Source organism: Drosophila miranda, chromosome XR (genome assembly GCF_003369915.1).
Source record: "Drosophila miranda strain MSH22 chromosome XR, D.miranda_PacBio2.1, whole genome shotgun sequence".
Classification (NCBI taxonomy): domain Eukaryota; kingdom Metazoa; phylum Arthropoda; class Insecta; order Diptera; family Drosophilidae; genus Drosophila; species Drosophila miranda.
Genome location: NC_046674.1, coordinates 8,954,477 through 8,981,546, shown reverse-complemented (window position 1 = coordinate 8,981,546; position 27,070 = coordinate 8,954,477). Strand labels below are relative to the sequence as shown.

The following is a 27,070-nucleotide window of genomic DNA, read 5'->3' as shown; positions in this document are numbered from 1 at the left end:
TCAATCTATCTCACTCTCGGCTTGTGCAACGAAAAGTTGATGAAGAAATGAATGTCAAATGTTTGTTCACTGAACACAGGGTGCAGCACTCACACACGCACTCACAGAGTGTCACTTCAAACACGCACACACAAACACAACCACAAACACGCACACGCATAGAGCAGATACAGATGCAGATACACAAATCATATCTTTAGGTCTTGCTGAACCCAGAACAAAAACCAAAGAGTACTCCACAAAATTAAACGTTAATTTGCACAACCAGCCCACCCACCCCCAGCAACCCACCCACCTATCAAACTATCTATCTATCAATCTATCTATCTATCTATGTGTATCTCTCTCTCTGTCTATCTAAATGTCTGTCTTGCTCACTCTCCTGCCACTAAGCAGCCACAAAACTGATCTCTCTCTCTATTTCTCTATCTAAAATACATATGCCTCTCTGCGTACCCCCACTCTCTCCCTCTCTCTCTCTCTCTCTCTCTATCTCTCTTTATATATAACTCTATATATACCTGTCTCTACCTCTACCTCTATTTCTATATATATATATATATATATATACATATATACTGATTTTGTTTTTGAGCTATTTGTAAGTTTTGTTGGTAGCAAAACAGATTGTTTTTCCATATTTAAAACCGGAACAGAGCCAACAATCCCTCAGAACAACCAAAAAACCAAAAAAAAACAGAACAGAACAGAACAATATATCAAACAAAATGCACTTATTTGATACGCCCCCACTCCACTCCAACCCTCACCGCCACCCCCACCCCAACCCACGCCCGTGTTCGGTTAAGTGTTGGAATATTTTTGAGAGCATGCTAAATATATATTTTCATAAATGTCTATTCTAAAAAGCTTTCTAACTGTCTAACAAAAACCAAAAATAAACAAGTACAGACCCAAAAACAGAACAAAGTCCCAATTAATGCTGGCCTTAACTTAAGGTTAAAACTGTTTAAAAGTACGACCAAGAAACCACAGAATAAACCACCATTCAATAAAATAACAAAACGAAACACTCACAAAACACACAAAGACATGTTCACATGGTCTTCAGTTTAGTTAACACTCACATTGACATTAACATTAACATCAACATCAACATTAACACGCTCACAGACATGGAAACACATGAACAGCTTTTAGTTTTGACCCACCACAAACCCCACCCCCCCCCCCCCCCCCCCCCCACCCGATAAAAAGAACAACAACAGTAATTGTAATGTATTGTACAACTAACTAATTAAATCGTTACAATTTGATTTGTTTGAGCCCAAGCGAAAGCGAAAGAGGACGCGCACCCCAAAAAAACGAGTACAGAACCAAAGAACCAAAAATGAAAAAAAAAAATACAGAAACAGAGTATACCTATATATATCTGAATATATCTGCTGAGCGATGGTATATCCACATATATATATGTATAGGCACATCTGAACAAAAAGAGGGGCAAACTATCGAGCAAGCAAGCAACCCATGTCGAGTTCATCTATGTGTGTTTTGCGTGGTTTAGGCTGTTGTGAAATGGAAAAAAAAAATGAAATGCCCGTAAGCAGCTCCGCATGAAGGCTCCTCCTGACTGGAGAGCAGAATCAAGAGCCAGAACCGAATTAGATCCGCCGCCGTAGATGCCCCGCCAACGCGTTAGAATCGTGAATGTACCACAGAACAGAGTCTAGAGCCCCCCAGCATCATCTAGAAACAGCATCTGTAGTTGTCCCTAGACTAAGAAATAGTTAGAACAAGCGAAAGGCTCTGCCCCCCACTGTCGCTGTCTCTGTCTCTACCTCTACCTCTACCTCTCTCTTTCTAACTAACTCTCACTCTCTGAATCTCTGTCGTAGTCCGTGCATCGGTAGAAGGTAATCAAATACTCAACAAAAGGTATATTCTAAACAGGAATCAAAGATATTTTCAGTTGATTTCATTTGTAAAAAATAAAAAAAAACTAGTCAAAAGGCAGACAAGAAACTGTGCAAATTGTAATAAATAACTTAATTATGTTTATTGAAAACTCATTAGTTCAGGCGTTACAGTGTATAAAAACGTTCCATCGTTTATGGAATTTTCATTTCATCTATCTCTACCTCTTTCTCTATATACTATATCATGTCTCTATCTCTCTCTACTTCTATTTCTGCTCTCATTTCTATGATTTTACCATGAATTCCTGTGTTGTTTTTTCTTGCTCACCCTCTGGGCATGCACACCCACACACACAAACACAATTCTATTTCTCGGTACAGACTTTAAATTGCATTGAATAAGCGCCTTATCCCACCCACCCACACCCACACACCCACTCACACACACACACACACACAAACCCACACACTCTAATCACAAAGCCAACCCCCCAAACAGCCAACCATCCACTGACTATTGTTTGAAATAATAAGCCATTGCATTGTTCTAGCCAAATTGATTTAGAGTTTGTGCATAGAAGGCAGAGGCTTTGCTTATTCGTTCCTGTTTGGTGTTCGTGTTGGTGTTGGTGTTCATGTTCGTGTTCGTGTGCGTTCATAATGGAGTGGATTGTCCATGATTATGTGCAGGTATGCAGAGCGAGGGGCCGTTCAATAGAACTGCTATGCACAATACAATGGGAAGATTGAATTTGTCGATGATTTGTTTTGTCAGATTTAAGGTGCATTTTCCTTAAGCCTAATGAAGAAATCCAAAGGAAATGGGCGACCAGCAAAGGATATTTCTCATAGAATATTGATAGGGGAACGCTAGTCGTACGTGTGGCTCAATAAAACAGTGCATAGGTTGTTCAATCAACTTTAAGCCCCGGAGTTTGACTTTTTCTATTCATAAACATACGCACTGGTGTCACAAACTTATATTCTCCTTTGCAGAGGCTTATATTTTCGGAAATTGAATCAGTTTAGTAGCTTCTAGTTCAAAGAATGGAGAACAGTGCACTATTCGCAGTTGTTTAAGCTCCTGCAGTGGATGTTCAATTTAATGTTGACTTGTTTGTAATTATTACCCCAGGATTCAGATCACAACACGTATACGCCGTGCTACCTGGGCATTGTCACTTATATTTCTGCTGCTCTTTTGAAGTTATTCGTGTTCTCCTCAAAAACTTATACAGTGCTTCTCGCCCTGCTCGATTCCCATCCCTGATACGCACAACAATCTGCATTAAGCGTTAAGCCATGCTGCTCACATCAAGCATTCGCACTGTTGCCCAACAAGTCTTCAACTTCTATTGCTGCTGCTCACATTTCGCTTGATTTTTATGGGCAAAATGCTGGAAATTTGTGATGCCAAAAGTTTGAGGAGCAAAGCCAGAGCAGAACTACCCTCGTAGCTGCTCGAGCACAAACGATGACACTAAACAACATTGACACCACAGCTAGGGGCTTTGTGGAGCCGTAAAAAGCGGTCTAGACTACGCCGAACAATGTTTGGGCAGGTCGTAAAACGTCAAACGCTTTGTCAGTGGAGGGAAACTTTTTCCCAGTGTATATATACTGCTCGTACATATACACACTATATATCTGAGTGTGTGAGTGTGTAAATAGTTTTGGCATAAGTTTAGCCAACTTATGAGACGGGAGGGGCAAGATGCCTGTGGCGCAGGCAAAAGTAACACAAAAAAGAAATGTTGAAATTCGATTTGGGCTTCATGGACCGAAGCTGACACAATGGGAGGACAGGGCGAGTAAACATTGCCTTGCCGTGTGGATGGTGTAACCCTCCAGACATCCGGAAGTGTACATAAACCCAGTCACCCAGCCACCCACCGCCCTTCACCACGACCCACCCTACTACCCCACAGCCCTGATGGAATGTAAGACATTTTCTGCAAACAATTTAAGACCTTCCTTTCGATGTTTGAGTTCGATTCGCTTTTGAGTTTTACTTCTTTTCGGCTTATGATTTGCGCCTTCTCCTCCACACACATGCATAATATGTGCCCCACTGTACGGCAGGCACATATACATCTGTACAATAACTTAGCTTATACACTGTAACCTCAAAGCTCTTGAGTTTGTTCCACGTCTCCGCTATACCGCATATCGCATATCGCACATCGCATATCGCATATCGCAAATTGCAAACTGCTAGGATAAGTCTGGGGCACGACTTCTATCTGGTGGATAAAGTTCGCTGAATGCAAAACGATGCGAAAAGACTTTGCGCACAAAGCTGTAGATACAGATACAGATGCAAATGCAAATGCAAAAATACACGGATGCACTGTCACATAGATGCAATAATCAAAATGGAAGACCCACCAACCTCCCTGATTCCCGCCCCACCCCCTGCCACGCTTTTGTGTGTGTCTCTTTTGGCATTGTCCTGGTCCAAATGGCAAAAGTTTTGCACTCCTTGCACTTAGTTCTATTAGAGAAAAGCGGCCCAAGCAGACAGACGTTCAAGTCAAGTGCATTCGCACATTATACCACTCTCGGGCCAAGAAGTGCACATCTGCACATCAGATACTACTGGCCCCGCACAGATACAGTAACCAGATACCAGATAAAAGATACCAGATACCAGATACAGATACTTTTCACCATAGCTTAGCCACATGTGTGCGTTTGTGTATATACGAATCTCTTCTCAAAGCTACTCGTAGTCCTACTCGTACTCGTATCTGTATATGTATGTATATGCAAAGATACAACACGTATCTTTATGTATATGTTGGCAACAACAATAACAAGCAAATAATAAAAATAACTACAAGTACAAGTACAACAAAAGAAGGAACAATAGAGAAAAAGCAAATGTCCCCCAACTTGTCCCCCACTGCATCTTGTAGGTTCTCACAAAGGATAGCGTTACGGTTTCGGTGGATGCAGTGGTTTACTATCGCGTATCAAATGCAACGGTCTCTATAGCGAACGTGGAGAATGCTCACCATTCGACCAGACTACTGGCACAGACTACTCTACGAAACACAATGGGAACTCGGCATTTGCATGAGATACTCAGCGAGCGTATGACGATTTCCGGCACAATGCAGGTGAGTTCAAACCCACAGTCGGCACACAGTCTTCACAATCCACAGTTTGGCCTGGAGTGCAGTGCACGCGTCCATCACAACATAACCACCAGAACCAGACTCTCCTCCTCAACAGACCCTCGAACGAGCAGCAGTAGCAGCAGTAGCAGCAGTAGAAGTAGTAGCAGCAACAGCAGTAGCAGCAGCAGCAGCAGCAGCCTTCCTCTAATTTACTTAGTGGCCTCCGCACAAACAAACAAACAAACAAACAAACAGGGAAATCCGAGCAGGATAAATACAGTCAGAAAGGCAGAAGGACGGATGGACAGAAGGACAGACTGGCAGCTGCACTCGCAGTGCAGTGATTCCTGACAGATGACATTCCACCCGCTGGATCCTAATTATTCTGCAGCATCCCGGGGAGATATAAAAGTTAAAGTTTTCCTTCCTTCCCAGCGAAATATTAATTGCAAAATTCATCATGTGCCAAAGGCCATGCCACGTCTATCCTTCTCTCGGCTCCCTCTCTGTGTCTTTCGGTTTTCGTGCCTGGCATGAAATAATCTGGCTCTAAAGCGCTTTTTCATAGCTGAAAATTGAAAAGTGAGGCAGCGTACGCGGAACAGGGAACAGGGAACAGGGAACAAGGAGAGCTGCAGGGGATCCGCATATCTTAGCCGCCAGCCAGCGAGCACAGATGCCAACTTAACCCAAATTCCATGGCATGCCCGGGCATGGGGGTTTCTCTCTCTTTATTTATTTATTTTCCATGCCATATGAAAAATAGTTCAAAATCAGGCAACATCTCGAGGAGCAGCCGTTGCCGTTGCTGTTGCCGTTGCCACGTCGAACATGTGCAAAATGCCAAGTTGGGCTCTCAACCCTCAAACCCTGCCGACTCCTTTCACTCCGTTTGGCTGCTGCCAAGTGCTGCTGCATTTTCAGCTTTTTCCATTTTCCATTTCAAGGATGTGCTGCTGCTGCCGCTGCTGCTGCAGCTGCTGCAACAACCCACAAACAATGTGCCTGAAAAATGTTATGAGGCGTCTAGGCGGCTAGGGGGTGAAAATAAAAGCAAACTAAAACTAAAACGAAACGAAACTGTTAACGACCTGAAAAACGCGTGTAAACAAAAACTAATGTATTTTTACTGCTATTTCTCACACGGCTCATCCACCACTGCCACCACCAACAACCAACAACCAACCTGCAACCAACCACCCACCACCCAACCAACTACCTGGTCCACCGTCCTGGTCCAATCATAAACAGGTTCAACTCGACGAAGCCACCGATGCCTGGGGCATCAAAGTTGAACGTGTTGAAATGTAAGTAGCACAGCTCTCTTCTGCCCCACCGAGCAGCCTGAAAAGGTTTCTATTTCTATGTCAAGCTTGGAAAATATAAATAAAGTTTTATAAACGTTTGCCACATTCGGCCAAAGCCGAATGTTTTCATACTCTAAGGGGATTTGTTGTCACATGCAGGTATATTTTGATGTTATTCCATGATAAGAGTTGGCTTAGGAGCAGCGCTTGGTCCTACAAGGGATTCGTGTTTATGTCCCACAAGTGGAAGACTCGCTGCCGTGTTTGTTCTGGTTCCATTCCACTAGCCTATAGCCACAGGATATGTGATATGTCCATAGCTCAAGCATTTGAGGTGCTTTCAAAAAAATAAATCTACCATTTTGGGGTCGTCTTGTTGTAGACGACTGTCGATTACTCTTTGAAAATACAATTTAAAGGAATTTATGCAATCATTTTACATATTTAATTGTTCAAAAAGTACATCCTACAAAGACGTCCAAAGGGATTATATGTGAGGTGCAAAGCTATCACATTTTCACCTCAGGCTCTAACTTTTTTCTGCTTACCAATCAAAGTTCCTGGACTCGCCCGGGAATTCCAAATTCCACTCTGCTTTTAAGGCATCCAGGCACTGCCTTATTCCAGTTTCGGTTCCATTAGCATTGTCATAGCCTCGGCAAGGCCACAACACTCCCATTTTCCAGGCACTTTTTCTGGTCCTTTATCGCAGTAATGATGGAGGAGCATAGAGTGTGGGAGTGGGGAGGCCTGCCTGGCTGCCCTTTGTCTGCTGTCACAGATGCCCTGTTGTGGCAATTTATTATTTGCCGCGCGGGGGCCAAGTGGCTACTTTGTCAGCTTCAGTTTCGTGGCGGCAAGCGTGACAAGTGTGGGGCCCGTCAAATGTCTCGTACATGGCCCGAACAACAATATAGCAGCAGCAGTAACAGCAGCAACAATGCCATGTCCTGGTGTTGGCCATGTTAAAACAGCTGCAACAACTTGACGCGTTGACGGTTGCTGTTGTTGTGTGGCCATGTTGCGGCTTCCACCTTGCTGTCCCCGTCCCCCCCCCCAAGACCAAACTTCGTTGTTGTTTCTACGAAAATGGTTTTATTTTATGACAGTTGGTAAATTTTTCATTATTATATGTACCCTCTTGGGCATCGGGCCAAATGTGTTGTGACATTAGATCAGCTGCTGGCCCATAACTTTCCCAAATGGCAAATAAAATGTGAGTGAAATGGGATATGTGGTTATGCGTTAGATCAATCGATTTATGGGAGCGCCAATCAAGCAGTCATTAATAACCAAATAAAGAGGCGTATCTCGGCCAATATTCAAGATTTTCATATAAATTTGATGGCATCTTCTGAGGACTGTTGGCTGCAGCTGAAAATGTGTCATTAGACAAGCTTGCTGGCATTATACTAGATATAAATTGTGCTCACTTAGCTATTTCGGCCTTCTTGGAGCTTGTCTGCTAATCTTGTTTCCTTTCTCGACTCGAACAAAACAGCAAGGATGTGCGTCTACCCGTGCAACTGCAACGTGCCATGGCCGCCGAGGCTGAGGCTGCCCGTGAGGCACGCGCCAAAGTCATTGCCGCCGAGGGCGAGCAGAAGGCATCACGGGCCCTGCGTGAGGCATCAGAGGTGATTGGCGATTCGCCGGCCGCCCTTCAACTCCGGTATCTGCAGGTAAGTCACTGACATATCTCCCCACTCGCCAGTGCAGAGACCGACTCCATCCGTTGTTCTTTCCTTTGACAGACACTCAACACCATATCCGCGGAAAAGAACTCGACGATTGTGTTCCCCCTGCCCATCGATTTGATAACGTATTTCCTGAAGACCAATGAAGCCTCCACCCAGCGGAAAGCGGCCAATGCCAGGGATGCCCTCGGCTATACGCCGCCTCCCCTGCAACTGCCGCCTCAGGTGCAGCAGTACCAGCAGCAGCCGCCATACCAGCAGCAGCCACCGCAGCAGCAGCAGTACCAACAGCAGCCTCAGGACCAGCAGATGCAGCAGCAGCAACAGCAACAGCCGCCGCAGCAGCAACAACCCCCGCAGCAGCAGCAGCAGCAGCCAATACAGCAGCAGCAAATGCAGCCCCAGGCGTATCAACAGCAGCAGGAGCAGCAGCAGATATCCTCGGCCATGTAAGACCACTGCAAACTGTACAGTGGATATACATGGGTCCCCATGGAATCGAAATCTAGTTTGTAAGACCCATAAGTGCGTTTAGGGGCTGTACCAACAGCAGCAGCAGCCCCCACGAACAGCAGATGTAGTTGCAACATCAAGCAGCAGCAAATGCAACAACAAGTACCACAAGTACCAGCTGTGCTAGCAGCAGGGATACGCAGATCTCCCCCCGACCATTTAACACCAGCGAAGGACACTGGCCTTGGGGGAATCAAATTTTTTTGAAGTAGATTATTCATATATTTTAATTGTTTAAGGCTATCCTCAGAATGGGCAAAATGTTATTCTCTGAGCTGGATATTTCATTAGATTAGATTAACAGTAGTATTCTAACGTTGGGTCATAGCCCTAACGAGCGTCTAGGATGTAGTGGACCTGTCGCCGTCTCTCGTGAAAATTCTAAAACCAACCAGTTCTGAGAATACGGAGAATTTGCTGCAACAAATTTCCGGATAGTTAGAAATGGTTGGTTTGGTTTTGTATTTTCACAGCAAGGAGTGGCTGGCCCAGGCAGGCCCTTTCAATATTTGCCAGCTTTAAGTGACCGCTGGCTGGCATCTATTAAATATTTAAAATTATTCCAATAACCAATCGTAATACTTGAATACTTGTATTTGGAAAGTACACAACGTGATAATTCTCGTGTGTGCGAAAGGAATGGAGGCCTGGGATAATCCTAAATGCATTTGGGATTAGCCCCACCGAAAGGTATACGATTTGATGTCCATTTCGGATGCCGGATCTGATTCGGCATGAATCGAGCATAGGTCAGATGTGGTATCCATTATGGAGAGACGATCGACAACACAATAAATAAAAGTAATACGAATTTATTGTACATACAATAAACAATACACCCAAACTGTTCACCCACTATACATACATAGGGAACGGAACTAACTCTACATATTGGACAGTCAAATATCGTTGCTAAATAGCTAATTCATACTCCATAAATACATACGAGTACTAAATACATATTAGTAGTTGAATATTGAAATACTATATTGTATCGCACAAAAATAGACATTTTATTCTGAAAAACATCCCCAAAACAAATAAAAGATCCCAAACGAAGTGGTAGAGGTACACACATTTAAGAAAGTAAAGGTGGTGCATATTATATTTGCATTGTTATCGACTCATTACTATTCTTATTAATGAAACAAAACGAACACCTAATATAACAATAAATTTATGGCACATGTCTTACGTACATATTATGTACAATTTTGCCTTTGAACAATTTTTAAACGGAACGATTTCATGATAATATATACAACTATACATATAATAATAAACAAAGAAACCGTACAATAAAAAATTTCAACTTTTTTGGTATCCAAAAAAGCAAAAAACCCCAAAATCTTGTATGATGTTTTCTCATTATAACAACACACCTCTGTTAAATCTTTGCACATCAAATGGATGTCCTATTTTCCGATGGCAGTCGATTGGCAGGACTCTCCCAATCACGAAATGACATGCCACGCCTCGATCGGATGCAGTATGACAGAGATATAGCTTACAGAAAAAACCAGTATTTGCATGGTGTGCAAATCCAAATCTTCGGAAGGCTATATCTTAGCTAAACGGGGCCAGATCGGCGAAGGACCTAGTCTCCCAGGATCATGGGGTTCCAGCCTGTCGATTGGCACCAAAATCTCAACCACGAAACTGAGGCCGATTTTTTGCAAATTTAATGATGTAACCATCATGATTTTTGGCGAAAATCGTGAAGGAATGGATGTCCTTTTTTCTGGTGCCAATCGGTTGGCAGGACTCTCCCGATCACGAAATGACATGCCACGCCTCGATCGGCTGCCGGTTAACAGAGATATAGCTTACAGAAAAAACCAGTATTTGCATGGTGTGCAAATCCAAATCTTCGGAAGGCTATATCTCAGCTAAATGGGGCCAGATCGGCGAAGGACCTAGTCTCCCAGGATCATGGGGTTCCAGCCTGTCGATTGGCACCAAAATCTCGACCACGAAACTGAGGCCGATTTTTTGCAAATTTAATGATGTAACCATCATGATTTTTGGCGAAAATCGTGAAGGAATGGATGTCCTTTTTTCTGGTGCCAATCGGTTGGCAGGACTCTCCCGGTCAAATGACATGCCACGCCTCGATCGGCTGCCGTATAGCTGAGATATGGCCAAATAAACCCGACGCAAAATGGCCGAAAATGACAAATTTTTAATCTGGATACCAGGCGAACAGAAATCGGAAGAAAGCAACTTCGTTTTGTGCGCCCCAAAAGTATGCAACACAAATTGTAATATGTTAAAGTTGCCTTCTGCTGCTTTCTGTTCGCCTGGTACCTCGGTCTGAAGTTTGCTCGTTTTCGGCCACTTAAGCGACCACAAGATGAGGGTTTGTTGTTGTTGTTGTACAACTTACAACAAGGCAGCTATGTTTTCTTCTTTTCTCCGTTATTTGTAGGCCGATCCTGGCGTGCGACGGCTTTCTGTGATCGGAAGAAAATCCTTGATTTGATGAAGTGATTATGAAGGACCAAGGATCAAGGATATTTCCTCCAGTCATATATATCTTGTTTTCTCCGTTGTTTGTGGTCCAATCTGGGCGTTCTTGTGATCGGATTAAATCCTTGATTTAATGGATATTTTCCTGTCGTTTTCTTCGCTATTTCTTATCTGATATGGGAGTACCACGGATTCTCGTAGACCCGAGATTATACCAAATCGTTTAATTTGAACTTTATTTTGTATTAGATTTTGTATTTATTTAAAATCCCGACAACTCCGCCATTTCTGAATAAAACCATCAAGATCTTTTAGTTATTACATATTTTTCCATTTTATTATTTATTATCATTGTTAATTGTATTTTTATTATTATGCATTACACACCAAACCGACTTAACGGACACATTTCTATCATCATTTTACATCAACTAAATTCTTCAGTTTTTAATCATACTCGCATATTCGTATCGGGAACTCTTCTCGTTTATCCATTATGCAAAATATACGATAATTTCGACCTGTTGTTCGACTATATTTATCCATCCGCCCGTCCTTTGTTACGTGTTGTATATAATATTATGATGCAATTTCTGCGGGACGTAGACGGGGTTGCAGGCGGCACGCCTACCCAGGCAGAGGCTGAACGATTTTGAAAATCTTTCAATTTGATTGCCGCTGTATTTTGTATAAAAAAAAATTTTGTGAAATTTTAGTTCTTGTTTGATGCCTTGCGTGCCACCTGTACCAACGCCTGCCACCTGCCGTTGTTGCTGCAGTTGCTATTACAATATTGTATTATTATGCAATTGATTTTGCGTTAATTCTACAGTTTATGTCAAGTTTATATACAAAAAAAATTCATCAACTACTCTAAACAATTTCAGTTTTGCTTTGAATTATAACAATAGATTAATTACTCGTAAATTATCTGCAATGATTCCGTTGTGGTTGTGGTTTTTACGTTGAATGCCATTTCATACAATGATTGGTTGTTGGTTGTTCCTTTTTCTTTTTCTTTATCTGGTTTTTGTTCTTGTTCTTGATTTTGCTGTCGTTTGTGAAATGCCTCGAGTTCTTTACAAATACATATATGTATACTTTCAATACGAAATGCTAAACTTTGGTTTTATGCTACAGAATGTGCACACAATGGCCAACACAATATATATGATAGATACTATATCCATAGACGGTAGTCGGTAAACTAAAAAAAAAATTACAACAAAAATTCAAATAAATTAGATCAAGTGCATCCTCAATTCAAGTGCATCCATCTCTGTGTGAGCGTGTGTATTGTGTAGCTAAGTGATTGATTGATTGATAGATATCGATATCGTAACGCTATCGTCTGATATTTTGCATTTTTTTTGAAACCCTTGAGATAGCAGTTTATCCATATGGCTATTGATCGATCGGTTTGCTGCACACGCAAGGAACAGCGGGTTCTGGAGAGAGACAGAGAGAGAGGAACTAAATGCGGGCCAGCTCTGCAGGTTATGCAGGATCTATGCTACATGGACAGTGCCCAATTGTTGTGTGTCATTGGGTGTTGTTGGTGTTGGTGTGTGTGTTTGCCTTGTGCTTAAATATACAAAAACGAAAAGTAAATATTCAATAATTTTGGCATAAACTTAAATGTACTATAAACATTCATTGGTTTAATCGCTAGCAACGAATCTGAAATGCATTTTTTTGTTTTCCATTTTAATGATCTGTACAAAATGCAATTTTTCATAGCCTCTCAACTACTCGAAGGAAGCAGCAAAATAGTATTCATATTGTTGTCTGGTTTGATAGATAAGATCTGGTTGACATGGAAGTAGGAGACGGGGCGGGGACCGCCTTATAAGTAAATGCCATCATTGGAGTTTCATCATTTAGCAACAATTTGAAAATACACAAGTGTCGTGATTGATTGATTGATTGATTGAGTTAAATAATACTTGGCTTAGTCGATATAAAGTCGCGTGTACACATGGAAAGTAGAGGGAAAAACTATTCAGCAGAGGGCGGATTAGGAGTAGGAGTAGTTCCAAAGAGTTTGAGTTGTAGATTGGTTTGTTTTCTCTATACATAAAATGCACCTAAGGACCGTTTAAAGTAGCATTAGCGTTAAATCGTTAGAGGCTCTATTCGATTAGAAATTCTTCAATTTTCTTCGGCCCTATTCTGCTTCTGCTTCCGCTTCTTGTTAAGCTTACAAAACTAGTTAAATACTTGCTATTTCCATAGTACATACATTTAGGTATATAAATTATAAAATAGTTTTGCGTGTAAAATATAAAATTTTGTGGTTTTCTTTTTTTTGTTTTTGTTTTTCTTTTTCTTTGTTTGCTGTTGGTTTTTTCAAATGTTGTTGAATACGCTTAAACACATACATTTAGAGTAGAGTTCATGTAGATGCATATCTGCTGCTGCTGCTGCTGCTGCTGCGGCTGCTGCGCGGCTGGTTGGTATGCAACGATGCCATTTTAAAAAGTCTTACGAATTATAGTAAATATGCATATAAATGTATAATATATGTATAACTTTATGTACTATATATGTGTTGTATGTTTGCGTGTGTATGTGAAGGGTCAGTGTGTGTGTGTGACTCCTGGGACTTGCTGGGACTCCTCTTAGTCTTGCACCTCTCGATACGGCACCTCGGACGTGACCGAGAACGACTCAAAGTAATGATTCAAGAACTCAAAGGTCGGCCGCTTCTCGGGCACCGCATCCCAGCACTGCAGCAGCAGCTGGTAGATGTTGTCGGGGAAGTAGTGATTGGTAGGCTTTGGCATGCGGAAGCCGCGCTCGATATTCTCGATCACCTCGCGACTATGCATGCCCGGATAGGGCACCTGTCCGTACGTGAACAGCTCCATCAGCAGTATGCCGTACGACCAGACATCCGACTTGATCGAGAACTTGCCGTAGATGATGGCCTCGGGCGCCGTCCACTTGACTGGGAAGCGGGAGCCCTGCTTGGGACAGTACTCGTCGTCGGCTATGACACGCGCCAGTCCGAAATCACAAATCTTCGCCACATTATTCTCGCCAATGAGAACATTGCGGGCCGCCAAGTCGCGGTGGATGAGCAGCTTGGACTCCAGATACTCCATGCCGCTGGCCACCTGGGTGGCTATATAGATGAGATCCTCAAAATGCAAGTAGCGGCCATCGCCCTCGCGTAGAAAGTCAAGAAGACTGCCCTTGGACATGTACTCCTGCACAATGTAGATGGGCTCCTCCTGCAACGTAGTTCAAGATTTAGAAAGATGTTTTGGTGGGGGAAAAGGAGTTCGAAAGGAGTTCTAACCTGTGAGCAGACCGCGTAGAGTGCCACCAGGCGATTGTGACGAAACTTCTTCATGATGGCCGCCTCTTGGAGGAAGGCAGCCGTGGACATGGTCCCCTCGCGCAGCGTCTTGACCGCCACATCGATGCTGTTGCGCCACTTGCCGTAGAAGACCTCACCAAAGTTGCCGCGTCCCAGTTTCCGCAGTAGCTGAATCTCCGAACGGGGTATCTCGTACTTATCACGCAGCTCTGGTCCCAGATCCCACATCTGTGGCTGGGGCTTGGGGCAGGGACGCGACAGTATGTGGCACAGGCCAAGGGCATTTTCTTCTCAAGAAAGGAACACACACAATCATTAATGATGTGCACTCTTAAGATCGATAAGAGATCTCAATACTCACTGCTGTACGCCATGACCAGAGCCTGGAGCGAGGGAAACGTCTGATTGGTGGCTATGTAGTAGCCGCCATTGTCCAGCGGCTTGATACGATAGTGCTTCACGTGGTAGCCGCGTCCATCCTCCCAGTCCTTCACCGACAACGAGTAGCCATTGGGATTGTGTTCCGAGGGGCGGACAAGGAAGGTGCCACGCGGATTCTCCTCCGCCAGCAGCAGTTTGTCCGCCTCCTTGCGCAGCACGTTCTCAAAGAACCAGCTATCGGGGAAAAGAGGAGAACGATTAGAGGACGATTCTTCAGGGGGGCTTTTCACTCCGATGCTTACTCTTCACTGTTGACGCTGCGCTCCTCGGCCACAAAGTTCAGCGGGATGAGTCCCTCCTGGCGCGTACTCAAATTGACGACGCGCCACCAATCGGATTCGGTGTCGTCGATGACCTCCATGCGGTCGCCCTTCATGAAGCTCAGGTCGGATTCATCGCGGGACTTGTAGTCGTAGAGCGCCACCACAACGCGCTTGAGGACGACACCAGGAACGCCAGCTGTGGGCAGGGAAACGAGACGGAGACGGAGACGGAGAGAGAGAGAGAGAGACAGAGAGTGGAGCGAGAGTTAGTGGCAATTTTCTGGTGTCTGGCTGGCGTCGGGGGTCTGTAAATTTGATTTGCAGCCGTAAAATTGCAATTTATGGCAACAAATTGGGAAATTTCATGTTACGCTTTTTTCTCTTATTTTTTTTTTGTGCCCTGCCACGACCGAACCTGTCGCAGCCCATCAAAAGTTAATTAGAATTTAATGAGTTCAAGTAGGGGTTCGTTTTGGGTGGCAGACAGGGTGCCAAATGCAAATTGGATAGCATACTTTCTGGGGCCGCCGAACAAACCGCCCCCCGTTGGCGGGATCCTCCACGAAACAAAAACAATCGCATTTTGGTGCTGCCAAGCCACAATTTTTGGCACTGACTTGCATTTGGCTAATTGATTTAGGCCCCACAGCAAGGCGAACGCATAAATAAACTGCAGTCGCAGTGCCCTGCAGACTGTACATGCTCGTACTTTTGTTGCCTTGGCCGCATCGCTGGAGGGGGCCATGGGGCCGTCGTCTCCTCCTCGTTCGTATGTGTATTATGTTTTTTCATCCATTCGAATGTTCAATGTTCGTGCTGACAAAGCCAGAGACACAGCGGCACAAATCACTGGCCTGGCCAAGCACTCAACCTCTCTCGGCGATTTTGATGGGTTTACACGACCTAAGCGGCTTTAACGGGGCATCGAGCAGCAACCCCAGCCCCATGGGGCCCCACGCCAGGGATAGAACTGCTGTCAGAGCTAATCGTTTGCATGCGAGGTCTAAGCGGGAGTGGAGCGGGGGAAGAGCCCCGTGACAGGTCACATCAAAATAATATGCCATTCAGAAATAAAACGAATGTGTACTAGTTATTTTCCCCCCCAAAGATGTCAGTGCAGAGAAGGATTCCCTTTTAGTTCTTGCAGTTTTCACACAAGTTTTCCGCTTGCTGCAGCAGTCATAAGGTCAGACATCCTCGTACTACAGTGGTGGCAAGGAAGGATCGGAGTTTTCCATATTAAATTGTCCACAGACACACACACACAATGTCGTCATAGTTTATGCAATATCCCACACCGCAGTGGCGAAATTAATTCAACTCCCCCATCCAACCCCCCCGCCGCCACATCATATCGTTCCGTAACCCCTTCGTGGCGGTGGCACGCACCCTAGAAGCTGGTCAAGGTTAACGACTGTCATCGTATTACCCGTGCAAATATGGGAATTGCGTTGCTTACTCCGGCATGCCACCAGCAACGAGCCACCTGCCACAAATGAGTTTCCTTGGGGGGCCTCCAGGGAGTCAGGAAGAGGCAGAGGGAGACTGACTCTAATTATGGCTGTTGCAAGTAGGTTGCTGTTGCTGTTGCTTCGTTTCGCTGCCAGCACATTACGAATAAATATGTATACAAGCCCAAGGCCGCCAAAGGTTAAAGCCAATCTCTGTGGCAGGCAAAAAGTCAAATTGCTAATTAAAAGCAGAAATTACCGCTGCCATCGCCCAACATCCCCCGACCCCAACCGTGTAACCCCATCGGGGAATTAGACCCCAAACTAATTACGAATGCATGATAATACGAATATTAGATCGGGAAAAGGTCTCGCCCGTCCACTCACTTGGTGTGGTGCGGGTCCTGATGATGTCAACGCCGGCCTTGCCGCCAATTTTCAGTGGCCCGCGATGGTTGGGATCCGGGGTGTAGCGCGAGTCCAGGGAGCCGCCGTTGTTGTGCTTCTGGACAAGGCCGCCGGCGCCAACGCCACTGCCGCTGTTGATGTGCGTCTGGCCGAAGGTGTAGTCGGACTTCTTGTACCCGCCCGTGGGATAGGCCAGAGCCAGCTCCTGATCCTGGCGCTTGCTGCAGCAATGGTTGCCCATGATGATGGCGATGCAAGTGGATGTCAGAGGTCGGATGTCGGATGTGGATGTGATTCCTGTTCCCAACTTTTGAGCCTGTTACTGGTACGATTCTCAGTATTGCTGTCTCTCTCGGTTTCGTGGTGTATTCTCAGCCTTCAGCCTTCAGCTTTTCAGATTGAACAACACATATTTGGCATTTACGGGTCTGGTGTTGTTGTTGGTGTTTCTGTTGGTGTTGCTGTTGTTCTTAACAATAATTAAAAGCTGGTTGCTGCCGTGTGTGCTGCTGCTGTGTGGGTGTTTACTTTAGTAGTGGTTTAAACTATCAGTCAAGTGGGTGTTCCCGGGGGCCTCTCTGCAGGTGCCGCAAGGTTCGCATCAAAAGTTGCAGTTGGAGGGCATTGCCTTGAGTGTGTGTGGATTTTCGCAGGATCGCAGGATTGCAGGACTGCAGCAGGGGTTCTGTCTATCCGCTGTGTGTGTCGCTATCTGAGTGTCCGGTCCGCAAAAACGCATCTCGGGTAGATACAAAAATGTTGTTGCTCTCCGCCTACTGCCGCTGCAGCTCCTCGTCGGACATCTGCTGCTGTTGCTGCTCCTGCTGCTCGTTAGTCCTTGCGGTTTGGGACAGCGACTGTCTGCACATTGCTGCACCTGCAAAGTGAAGTTAAACAAAACCAAGAGCCAAAATTAGTTGACGTTAATAAATATTCATTAAATGTGCATTTGCCAGACAAAGGACTCTCTCCCTCCCTCCCTCCCCCCCATTTCCGCTGGCACTTGCCAGTCGCCAGTCACTGACCCATGTCCATTCAGCCAGACCAGCCGCAGCCGCAGCCGCAGTGGCAGTGGCAGTGGAGGAGTCTTGCAATTGTCCTGCATCCGGCGCTGTCTAAACGTTTTTGGCACATTATTGCACTTGACTTGGTCCCAGAGGACATCCATCGCAGGGCAACTCTCCCCCGCCCACCCCTGGACCCTTGTCAGCTGCTGCCAGAGCATTGGAATAGAGATGCCAAGTGATTTTTGGAACACTTTAACATTTAAAATAATACTGATTCTTTTTTATGCGTTAATCTACAAATTACTGGTTTTTACTGTTCATTGTTCAGCCCTGGGACCGATCGTTGCAGCCTGCAGCCCTGAAGCGTGCGTGCAAGTGGGACAGCAAGTACACTTTTAGCGAAGAAAAGGAAGAGCGAAGAGCGGAGAGAGAATAAAGTAGATCCAAATATAAAGAGAGCCCAGCACTCGGTTACAAAAATCACAGCTATCACCGGTTGTTCGGCGCGGCTCTGCTCTGCTCTGCTCGGCTCGGCTCGGCTCTGCTCTGCTCGGCTCGGATCTCATCAGCCAGAAGGCAACAACAGTTGCAGACCAGCAGCAGCGGCTCGCTCTCGACGATCCCACAATAGCCACAAAACAGCAAATGCACCAGCAGGCAGGCAGGCAGCAGACAACAACAACTGCAGTTGGAAATGCTGCCAGCTGGAGAGGCGGCTCAGGCAGGCATGGCACTGTCCTCTCCCTCTCCTTGTCCACTCCTCCTCCTCCTCCGCTTCGCATTGCTTTTGTCTATTGACTCAAGCCTGGCAGGCATCTGTTTATTGTTCAATTGGATAATTATGGTCTCCAATGGGCGGAGTGTGGAGTGTGGAGACTGCAGTGGAGAGCAGATGAGAGATACGAGAGCGAGATAGAGCTGCAGAGAGGAGTGCGGCGGGCGGCGTGTGGCGAGGCCAAGGTTGAGCCACACCACCACAAAGTAGCAGAGGAGTGCGATTATAGCTGCACATCTCTTTCCCACTCATCGGACTGGACACACCACTCCCCGGGCAATTTCGATTGTTGTTGCTTCTGATGCAGTTTCACATTTTAATTGTTATTGTTGCGCATTTGTTGTGTGTCTGTCGGTCGCTTGGTCTGTGTGTGTGTGTGTGTGTGTGTGCAGCTGCCATGAAATTGTCCCTCTGCTGCTGGCAGTTGCGACAGCGGGGAAGGATGCATTTTGTGGCATTAGCTAATATCCAGTCATTGTGTCGCTCCGCATGGCAGGGCATCAATTATTAAAGCCATGCTTTAGCCAGAGACTCAAGTGGGGCTCAAACAACTGTCATTCCGAAAGCCGAACGCAACGAGAATGGCCAAGAAAAGCCATAAAATGCCAATCGAAATGAAAATGGTAGGAAAGTGCTGTTTGCTGACGAGGCAGTGCCGGTGGCACGGCCAGTGAAGAGCGGCAACAGTGCCCCCGGGCAGGGGGACGGACCACTTTGTCTTGAGATACCCGTATGACATTTACTAAAAGCAGTTCACAGCACAAGGGACAAGCAGTGGGTGGATCCCGTATGACATTTACTGAAAATACTACCACAAGCAGTTCTGTAAAAACAGAGACGAGCAGGGACTTTATTTTAGAAGTGGTAGATCAACAAAAACTCTCTTTGTCGGTCATTCTAAAATAAACATTTCATCGAACATTTGATAGGATTCATCTGAAAATCAGTCACGAAGTTCATCGCCCAACCACAGGCAGGGCTTGATTGTGTTTAAGCAGTTCACTGCTTAGCATTGATACACGTAAATGTCCTGCCCTTAAGCAGAACGGGACTAATGTCCTGTCGCGACGTCTGCCTTTATTGTCCTCTCTCTCTCTCGCTCGCTCACAACTTGATAAACACAACGTGCAACGCTTTAAAATCCACCGTAACAACAACAGCAATAAAAGTTTTGTACGGATTTGCACATAAAAAAGTCAAAGTTTATTTTTTCGGCGAGTTCATGAACCCAGCCACAACAACACCGAGAAAAGTTTCACGGAGGTCAAGCAACCTTCTACACGGCGAACCGAACGTCAGACAGACAGAGAGGTACCGAATGGAGAGCAGCCAAAAAGAGAAGCTGTACTGTTTGTTGGGAAATTCTATATCATTATATCTTTATGGTACTCGGTACTGGTGCTTGGACTCGTTTAAACATAAAATGTCACTGACTGGATTAGAGAGAAGAGGAGCACTAATAATAGATAGTCTTTTGAGAGCATTAAGCCCTGCTTGTTGATAGTGTCGTGTCTACTGCTTGGGAACTCGTGCAATCAACTGCTTGCCACAATTTTCACAACTAATGTCCACTCATTACAAAGAATGGAAGCTGGAAAGTTGCCCCACATCACACTGGAGGATGTCTGGGAATCAGCCTCGAGTAGTGTTTAGACATTATCGACTGCTTGTTGGACTTTTTTAACTGCTTTGGGTCGACGCTAAACTGCTTGTCACAGTTTAGATCGAAAGGGTATTCACAGTACGCTCTCCTCTGGCCCTAATCCCAGCTCTTGAGTAATGTTCTTGGGGATTGCCGCTTGGCAGCTGTTTTGTTACTTTGCTACGCCCCCTCCTCCGTGGGGCGACCCCTGGTCACCTGTGCGGTCCACAGTCTCTGCCAATGGCCGACAGGTGGCGCAGTGTGCCTAGAGAACGATTTATAACCCTTCCACTCACTCACACACACGCACGGAAAATGTAGCGTATCAAAAGCTCAATTTAAATGGAGGATGACGTGTGGGACGGGAGAGACACACCAAAAATACGATACGAATATTTCATAGTTGATGTGTGGTGTGAATGGAGAAGGGGGGAAGGGGAGAGGGGTGAAGGGGAGAGAGTAGTAACAGTAAAACGTTGCTGCCAGTGTTAACAATTCTCGGATTCTCTCTCCTGCTGACAGGCAAGCGGTACATTGAGTGGGTTTATCGCTGTGTGTTTGTGTGTGTGTGTGACAGATATGGTTCATATTCGGATGTCTCTGTGTGTGTGTGTGTGTGTAACATGAAATTGTAATTTTCTATTTCACTTTTTGTCCGTGTGTGGGTGTGTGGATGGATTGTTGTTATTCTAGGCTATAGTTATGGCTATTGTCGTGGTTTTTGTTGTTGTTTTGGCACACACAAGCAATGAATTTCCATTGTTGAAGTTGACAAAACGAAATGAATACCTAATTGGAAATTGTGGCTTTGAATGCGCCTGAAGGACGACAACAACCGAGCGACGAGCGACAAGAGACGAGCGTCGAGCACCCCTCGAATATTATGAAAGCGGGGGTGTGGGAATTTCTCTTACCAGATAACTAAAGATGCAAATCCAACAAAGAATAATACTATACAATAAATTTAAATCAACAGCAGAGAGAGACAAAATGTCCAATCAAAACAAACTTTTTCGTTCATTTCACAATCCCCCAGCAGCACACACACACATTTTAAACAACACCCTCTCTCCCTCTCTCTCTCTCTCTCTCTCTCTGTCTCTTTCCCCACTTGGCATATGAACTACTTTTGGCAGATTAACAGACAGTCGTCGTCTGTCCCTAAATAGTTTTGGCCAAAGCCTTCTTCCACCCGAATAAAATCAAATTTTATGCTAAAGAATGTGATTCCCCCAGGGGGTTCCACCGCATCTCCCTCCCCCTCTCTCTCTGGGCAACCGCATGTCAAGGCAAATCCTCGAGGACATAAAGGCATTAACTGTAAATGCTGTAATGCCGTCATTTCCTGATGACAGGGTCCCCCCCCCCCTTCCCACCACACACACAGATACAAAATGATATGAAAATGTAGAACGTTGAACGCTGAACGTCTTTGGCAGTCATTGGGTGGGATTCCGTGGAGGGGTCGTCTTTGGGGAGGTTCTGTTCTAGAAATGGTTCTGTTTCGCCCACATTTTTTTTATTGCGCCTCCATTATTATTATACTGTGAGGGGGAGGGGGGTTGGTTCCCCCCGCAGGCCACATACCACCCAGACGTCGTCAGCTGTAGCCACATTGTTGCCTCCTTAAAAAGTCAATTTGTGTGTGACGTCTGCTTTGTCGTCCTGTTGCCGTGCGGCACCCACTGCCCCGCACACTCCCCTCTCCACATTCTCCACTCTCCACATTCTCCACTTTCCCATTGTCTTAGCTGTGCGTTCAACCCGCAGTGACACAGTCGTTCACCTTTAAGCCTCACGTGCTATCGATTAGGCCGCAAACAGAAAGAGACACGGATAAACACGGCCAGGAACTACGGCCACAGACAGACAGAAAGACAGAAAGACAGAAAAATATACAACAACGGACATCTGTTGGTGCGGAAATAATAAATGTGTGCCAATGTGCGTATACTTCTCTCTTGACTGTAATGAAAACCACTCGGAACACTGGCTGGATCGTGGCTCGACCCTCAGATACCCGGTAATTGGTTGCTAAAGCACAAATAGTGCTCAATTTCCATACATTTGTGATTCCCCATCCTTCGAATACACCCTTCTACATACCCTCCAAGTACAGGGTATTAAACACACAATAAATTCTCAATTTATTTATGCCCCAATGGCAGCTTCTGCTCTCAAAGAAGGCCCCCCCCCCTCCCTCCACAAAGATTAAATAAAACATCCCCCCACCGCCCCCTCCCGGCACTCGGGTGGACGCTGACATGACAAGCAGCTCTTTGAATTGAATTTGTTGCATAAAACATTGCAATCCTTGCTTAAATATTCCACGGAGATGAATAAAAGTGCAATAAATAAATGAACACATAAATACATCAAATATATTTATTTGCACAGGTTCTGAAAAAAGTTCTGTTCAAAGCAATGTAAATAAATATATAAATATCAACGGGAAAAACTCGTAAATTATCCATCAAGGGGCAGACCAAAAAGCAACAAAAATCCAAATAAAAATACATTAAAAATATTAAATTCCTTTTGCAGTTAAATAATATTTGATGGAATTTATGGGTTTTCAATTGGAAACGTAGTTTTTATTGCCAGATAGAGAGAGAGAGCGAGAGAGAGAGAGAGCGAGAGAGTGGCATTCTTTTGTATCACATTTAAAATTAAATAATTGCACTTCGAATGGAATTCCAACAGCAGATACAATTGTGACACGAAATGAGCTGAAATTCCGACAAGAAATACCACAAAATATCATATTCTTGCAACATAATTAGTCGGTGGCAGGAAATTCCATCCATGGACGGCGCGCCGTTCCGAAATAATTGACGAGAGCCTCCTTAATGAGATTAAAAGCCAAGCTAATGTATTCATTCCATAAGCAAATTGAAAGCTGACAGAAGCAGGTGGTGGGGCGGGGGGCGGGGGGAGATCTCTGCCTCAGAGACCATTAAACAAATGAACCAAAAGCAATAATCATAATAGCCAAAAGCAGCCCCCTTCCTCCCCTGGTGCTACGACTTGTCTACGGACAAGTATTGACCGACTTCAGGGACAGTTTGACAAAAATCAATCTCCGGGATGGCGTGTGTGGAGCAGCAGCCGCCGCCATATGGAGATTAAAGCTACTATATACAGAGGAACGTGCAGGGGGGGAGTGGCGAGGGTGCACGAGGAGGGTGTACCGGGGCGTACAATTAAAAAATAGTCACGTAGTCACACAGCGGGCCAGGGAAAATAATCAAAATATAACCTTTGCACCTGCATGGCATGGCAATTGTTGTGTGCCCTCCGGCCTCCTGCAGGTGGCGGAGACTCCCACTTTCGGTGGGGACTCCACAGATCTTTCAATGGGGAAAGGCTGAACGCTTTAACTATTCTTCGGACTATCCTTCGTCCTGCTCGAATCGGGAACGGGACTTATAGTAGGGCATCCCCAATGGGTTGCAAATTTTGGTTCTTTGATGCCCCTGCTGCTTCAAGGGGTTAAGGAATGCCGTTACTCTCCCTCTATCTCCCTCTGCCTCTCTTTGGTCCAAGGAACGTGACCCAGCGGTGGGGCGAGATTGCTTCTGGTTTGGGGGCGTGACACGTTTGTGACGCACAATTTGACGCCTTTCTTTCGTGCTGTTCCTGCGGTTCCGTTATGGAGTACGGAGTACAGAGCACAGAGAGAGGCAGGAAGAGGGGCCAGCAGAGTCTGCTGCCTCGGAGAGGTGTCGGTGGGACAGGGGGGGGGCCGCCCACAAGGACATGGAAATGCTGCGTGATCAGAGGACATAACACTTGCTGGGCGACTGTGCCGGCGCCGTTGCCAATGGTGTTGCCACTGATGGTGCCACAGAATCATGATGGAGGATGATGCGGCTGGGTTTGTCAACCTCCGCGGGGAGAATGAACAAGCCAAAGGCAAACAGCGAAGAGGAGCGGCAGGCAGGCAGGCAGGCAGGCAGGGGGCGTGTTACAACATCACGAGATGAGCTCATTACTTTAATGGGTTTCCCACCAACCCCCCTCAGCATTCGCGCCCCCTACCCGCCCTTATGCGGTCGCGAGATGCGTTGTGGCCTGTCAGACAGTCAGACAGACAGCCAGATATCCTGTGGCTTATTTGAGTTTATTCTAATGAAATATTTGGATTGCCCTCCGTCTGTGTGTGCGTGTGTGTGTGTGTGGGTTAAGGGTTATCATTTTTATTTGCAGAGACTGAAAGATAGAGCCAAATGGCAGGGTCAACGGTAAAGCCGAAGCCAAAGCCAAAGCCAAGAAATTTAATTAGCCCGTTAAACAAACAATCAAGCAACGCAAAGGAGTCTCTCGCGAAAAAAAACGGCACAAGAAACATTAAAAGTAACCCAGAAATCTAATTACCGTGTGAGAGAAACAACAGCACACGGAGGGAGAGAGAGAGAGAAAGAGGGGGAGACATCAAAATGGAGGCGAAAGAAAAACAAGGAAGAAGGAAGCAGGAACTAGAGTCCGTTGCGTGCCCAGGACTGCCACCAACACACACGCAAAAGAAAAACAACAACAAATTACAGCGCAAAGGCAGCGCAAAAAAAAAAAGAACAAAAGGGGGCGTCGACTGTGTTGAACGATGACGAAATCGAGCTCCAAGGGGGGGGTGGAGCCACCGCACGCCACAGAGGATGACGTTGCTAGCCTGCCCCTTGGGGCAGCACAAAACACGAAAATAAATAATTAAGGTTTCTCGACAAAAATCAAAAACGAGATCCACTTGAACAGCGAAGGCGATCTCCCGCGATCCAATGCTCTCCCTCTCTCTCTCTCCGCTGGGCAAATTAAGCCCTGGCTGCATTACGAGTGGCTGTGATTTTCAATAGGGCCATCCATCCATCGATGTGCTGGCGATGCGATTATGCTCTCCAGTGGAAGCTCCCCATTAATCAACACCCACATGAATTCGAAACTGGAGCTGCTGTAATGTTTAAGAAGTGCTCAAACGAACGCCACTTCAGTTGCCACTCTCCCTCTGTTCCTCTCTCCCTGCAGTGCTCTGCCAGCGACAGACAGGGAGAGACAGGGAGAGGAGTAGCAACTCCCCCCTTGGTGTGCATTTTGATGCTGAGGAGAACACTAAAGCGTGCAAGTAACAGAACCCTCAATTGCTCGCGTCCTTGCTACTTGCAACACCCCAGAGCCGGCCCGCCCAGCCCTCTTTTGGGGCACACAAACAACCGTAATTTTCGTCAACAATGACTCTCTCTTTAGCCAAGAAGAAACTTAATTGTAGGCTAAGCAGGCAACACAGAGGGGTAGAGGGGGCGGGGGGGCTGACTAAAGAAAGCGTGAATTATTAAAACAATATTTGTACGCGATTAGATGCCTCCGCCCCCGCCACCGCCCCCGCCCCTGCCCTGAGGAGGAACAGAAGCGGGCAGAAAATTACAACGCGACGGGAAAATGTCCGGGAAATGGCAATAGACGGGGCGCCAGGACGACGGCCGACGGGCGACAGCCGACAGCCGACATGAGGTGGCAACATTTACACGCCTTTGTGCTGGAGGAGAGACCGACGACGTCAGCAGTTGCTGGCCGGGCTAAAAGGCCGCCAGTGACCAGTTAAGTGGAACCGAAAAGGCAGTCAAGTCGCGACGAGCAGAGGAGCCACATGGCAGCACAATGGGGGCATTAACGGTTGTATTACAGCCACACGCAATTCCAGGGGATGTATGGGAGCGGAATGAAAAAACAAACCCCAACAAAGAGCTCATAAATTAGCGGCAGAAATGTTTGTGGAAATAATCTATAAGCTGAATGGATATCCTGTTCCGGTTGATCCTGTTGAATCCACACACACAGTCCACTCCCTCTTTCGCTCCCTCCGCTCCCTCTCTCTCCTCTGGAAGCGGATGAGCTCATCTGGAAGCTTCATTCGTGTTCGTATTCGTGTTTGCTTTCCAAAATGGAAACTATTTATGGATCTGAATGGAATGCGGTTCCCGTATTATCTGTGTGTGTGTGTGTGTGTGTGTGTATGTGTGTGTGTGTGTATGTGTGTGTGTGGAACCGGGAACCTGGAACTGTAGCTGGAGTGCAGCAATTACTCAAAACGTAACCGAATCGAAATCTTGTGGCCACCGGCAGGCCATTTCTCTTGTGTCTCTCCGTCTCCCTCTCTCTCCCTCTGTCGCACGCCCTCCAATTGGGTCAAGCGCGGCCTACCGCACCAGAGTGGGGATTTCAACACTCGAGGTGTGTGGGAATAGGGGAGCGGAGGAGCGGAGGAGCGGGGGAGCGGAGGAGCGGAGTAGCGGATGAGCGGAGGAGCGGTGGAGCGGGGGAGCGGAGGAGGGTGCACTCCAGCACACTGCCTGATAAGCCATTAAGACTCCACGCACAACAGAAGCAGCAGCAAAGGCATCGGCATCGGCATCGGCATCGGCATCGGCCGTGGCAGTAACGTCGACAGCTTATCGGACAAAATAAAATTTAAACGCTGGCGAGTCATTAGGTGACCCCAAAACCCAAAACCCAAAAAACCAAAGAAAAAAACAGAAATGTACAAATGAATATCGATAGGGCGGAGCAGCGTGTAAGTGGTGTAGATGGTGGGTAGTGGTGGAAGGGGCATGGAAGATGTGGAGAGGGGGAGAGGGGGGTGGAGGTGGCCGCTTATCATGGTTTGCCTCCAGCTCGGGGACTAGAAATGGCTTCCAATGGGAATTGGAGATGGGAGTCCGAGATGGGCGATGTGAAAGAGCGCGATAGAAAGGACTGCTTGAGCCTCTCGTCATCGTTAT

At 46.0% G+C, this 27,070-nt stretch overlaps 2 protein-coding genes across 11 annotated transcripts in view; one reads left to right on the top strand and one right to left on the bottom strand.

Moving 5' to 3' along the window:
* Nucleotides 1-9,835, top strand: part of LOC108153442 (band 7 protein AGAP004871) — a 36,664-nt gene extending 26,829 nt beyond the window's left edge. For 7 of the 8 annotated variants that reach the window (XM_033387145.1, XM_033387146.1, XM_033387143.1 and 4 more), the window contains 4 exons: nt 4,799-5,002; nt 6,254-6,309; nt 7,811-7,991; nt 8,064-9,833. In XM_033387145.1, the coding sequence (XP_033243036.1) occupies nt 4,799-5,002; nt 6,254-6,309; nt 7,811-7,991; nt 8,064-8,459 (837 nt within the window). In that variant the 3' untranslated portion in view covers nt 8,460-9,833. Of the gene's footprint in view, nt 1-4,798; nt 5,003-6,253; nt 6,310-7,810; nt 7,992-8,063 lie in introns of all 8 variants that reach the window. The other variant, XM_033387149.1, reaches the window with a different exon arrangement.
* Nucleotides 9,836-11,801: 1,966 nt separating this feature from the next.
* LOC108152166 (tyrosine-protein kinase Src64B) overlaps nt 11,802-27,070 on the bottom strand; it is a 33,059-nt gene continuing 17,790 nt past the window's right edge. For 2 of the 3 annotated variants that reach the window (XM_017281286.2, XM_033386546.1), the window contains exons 4-8: nt 16,856-17,753; nt 14,997-15,213; nt 14,675-14,928; nt 14,293-14,603; nt 11,802-14,224 (exon numbers count right to left, since the gene is read on the bottom strand). In XM_017281286.2, coding sequence (XP_017136775.1) covers nt 13,610-14,224; nt 14,293-14,603; nt 14,675-14,928; nt 14,997-15,213; nt 16,856-17,117 — 1,659 coding nt within the window. In that variant the 5' untranslated portion in view covers nt 17,118-17,753 and the 3' untranslated portion in view covers nt 11,802-13,609. The remainder of the gene's footprint in view (nt 14,225-14,292; nt 14,604-14,674; nt 14,929-14,996; nt 15,214-16,855; nt 17,754-27,070) is intronic. The other variant, XM_017281287.2, reaches the window with a different exon arrangement.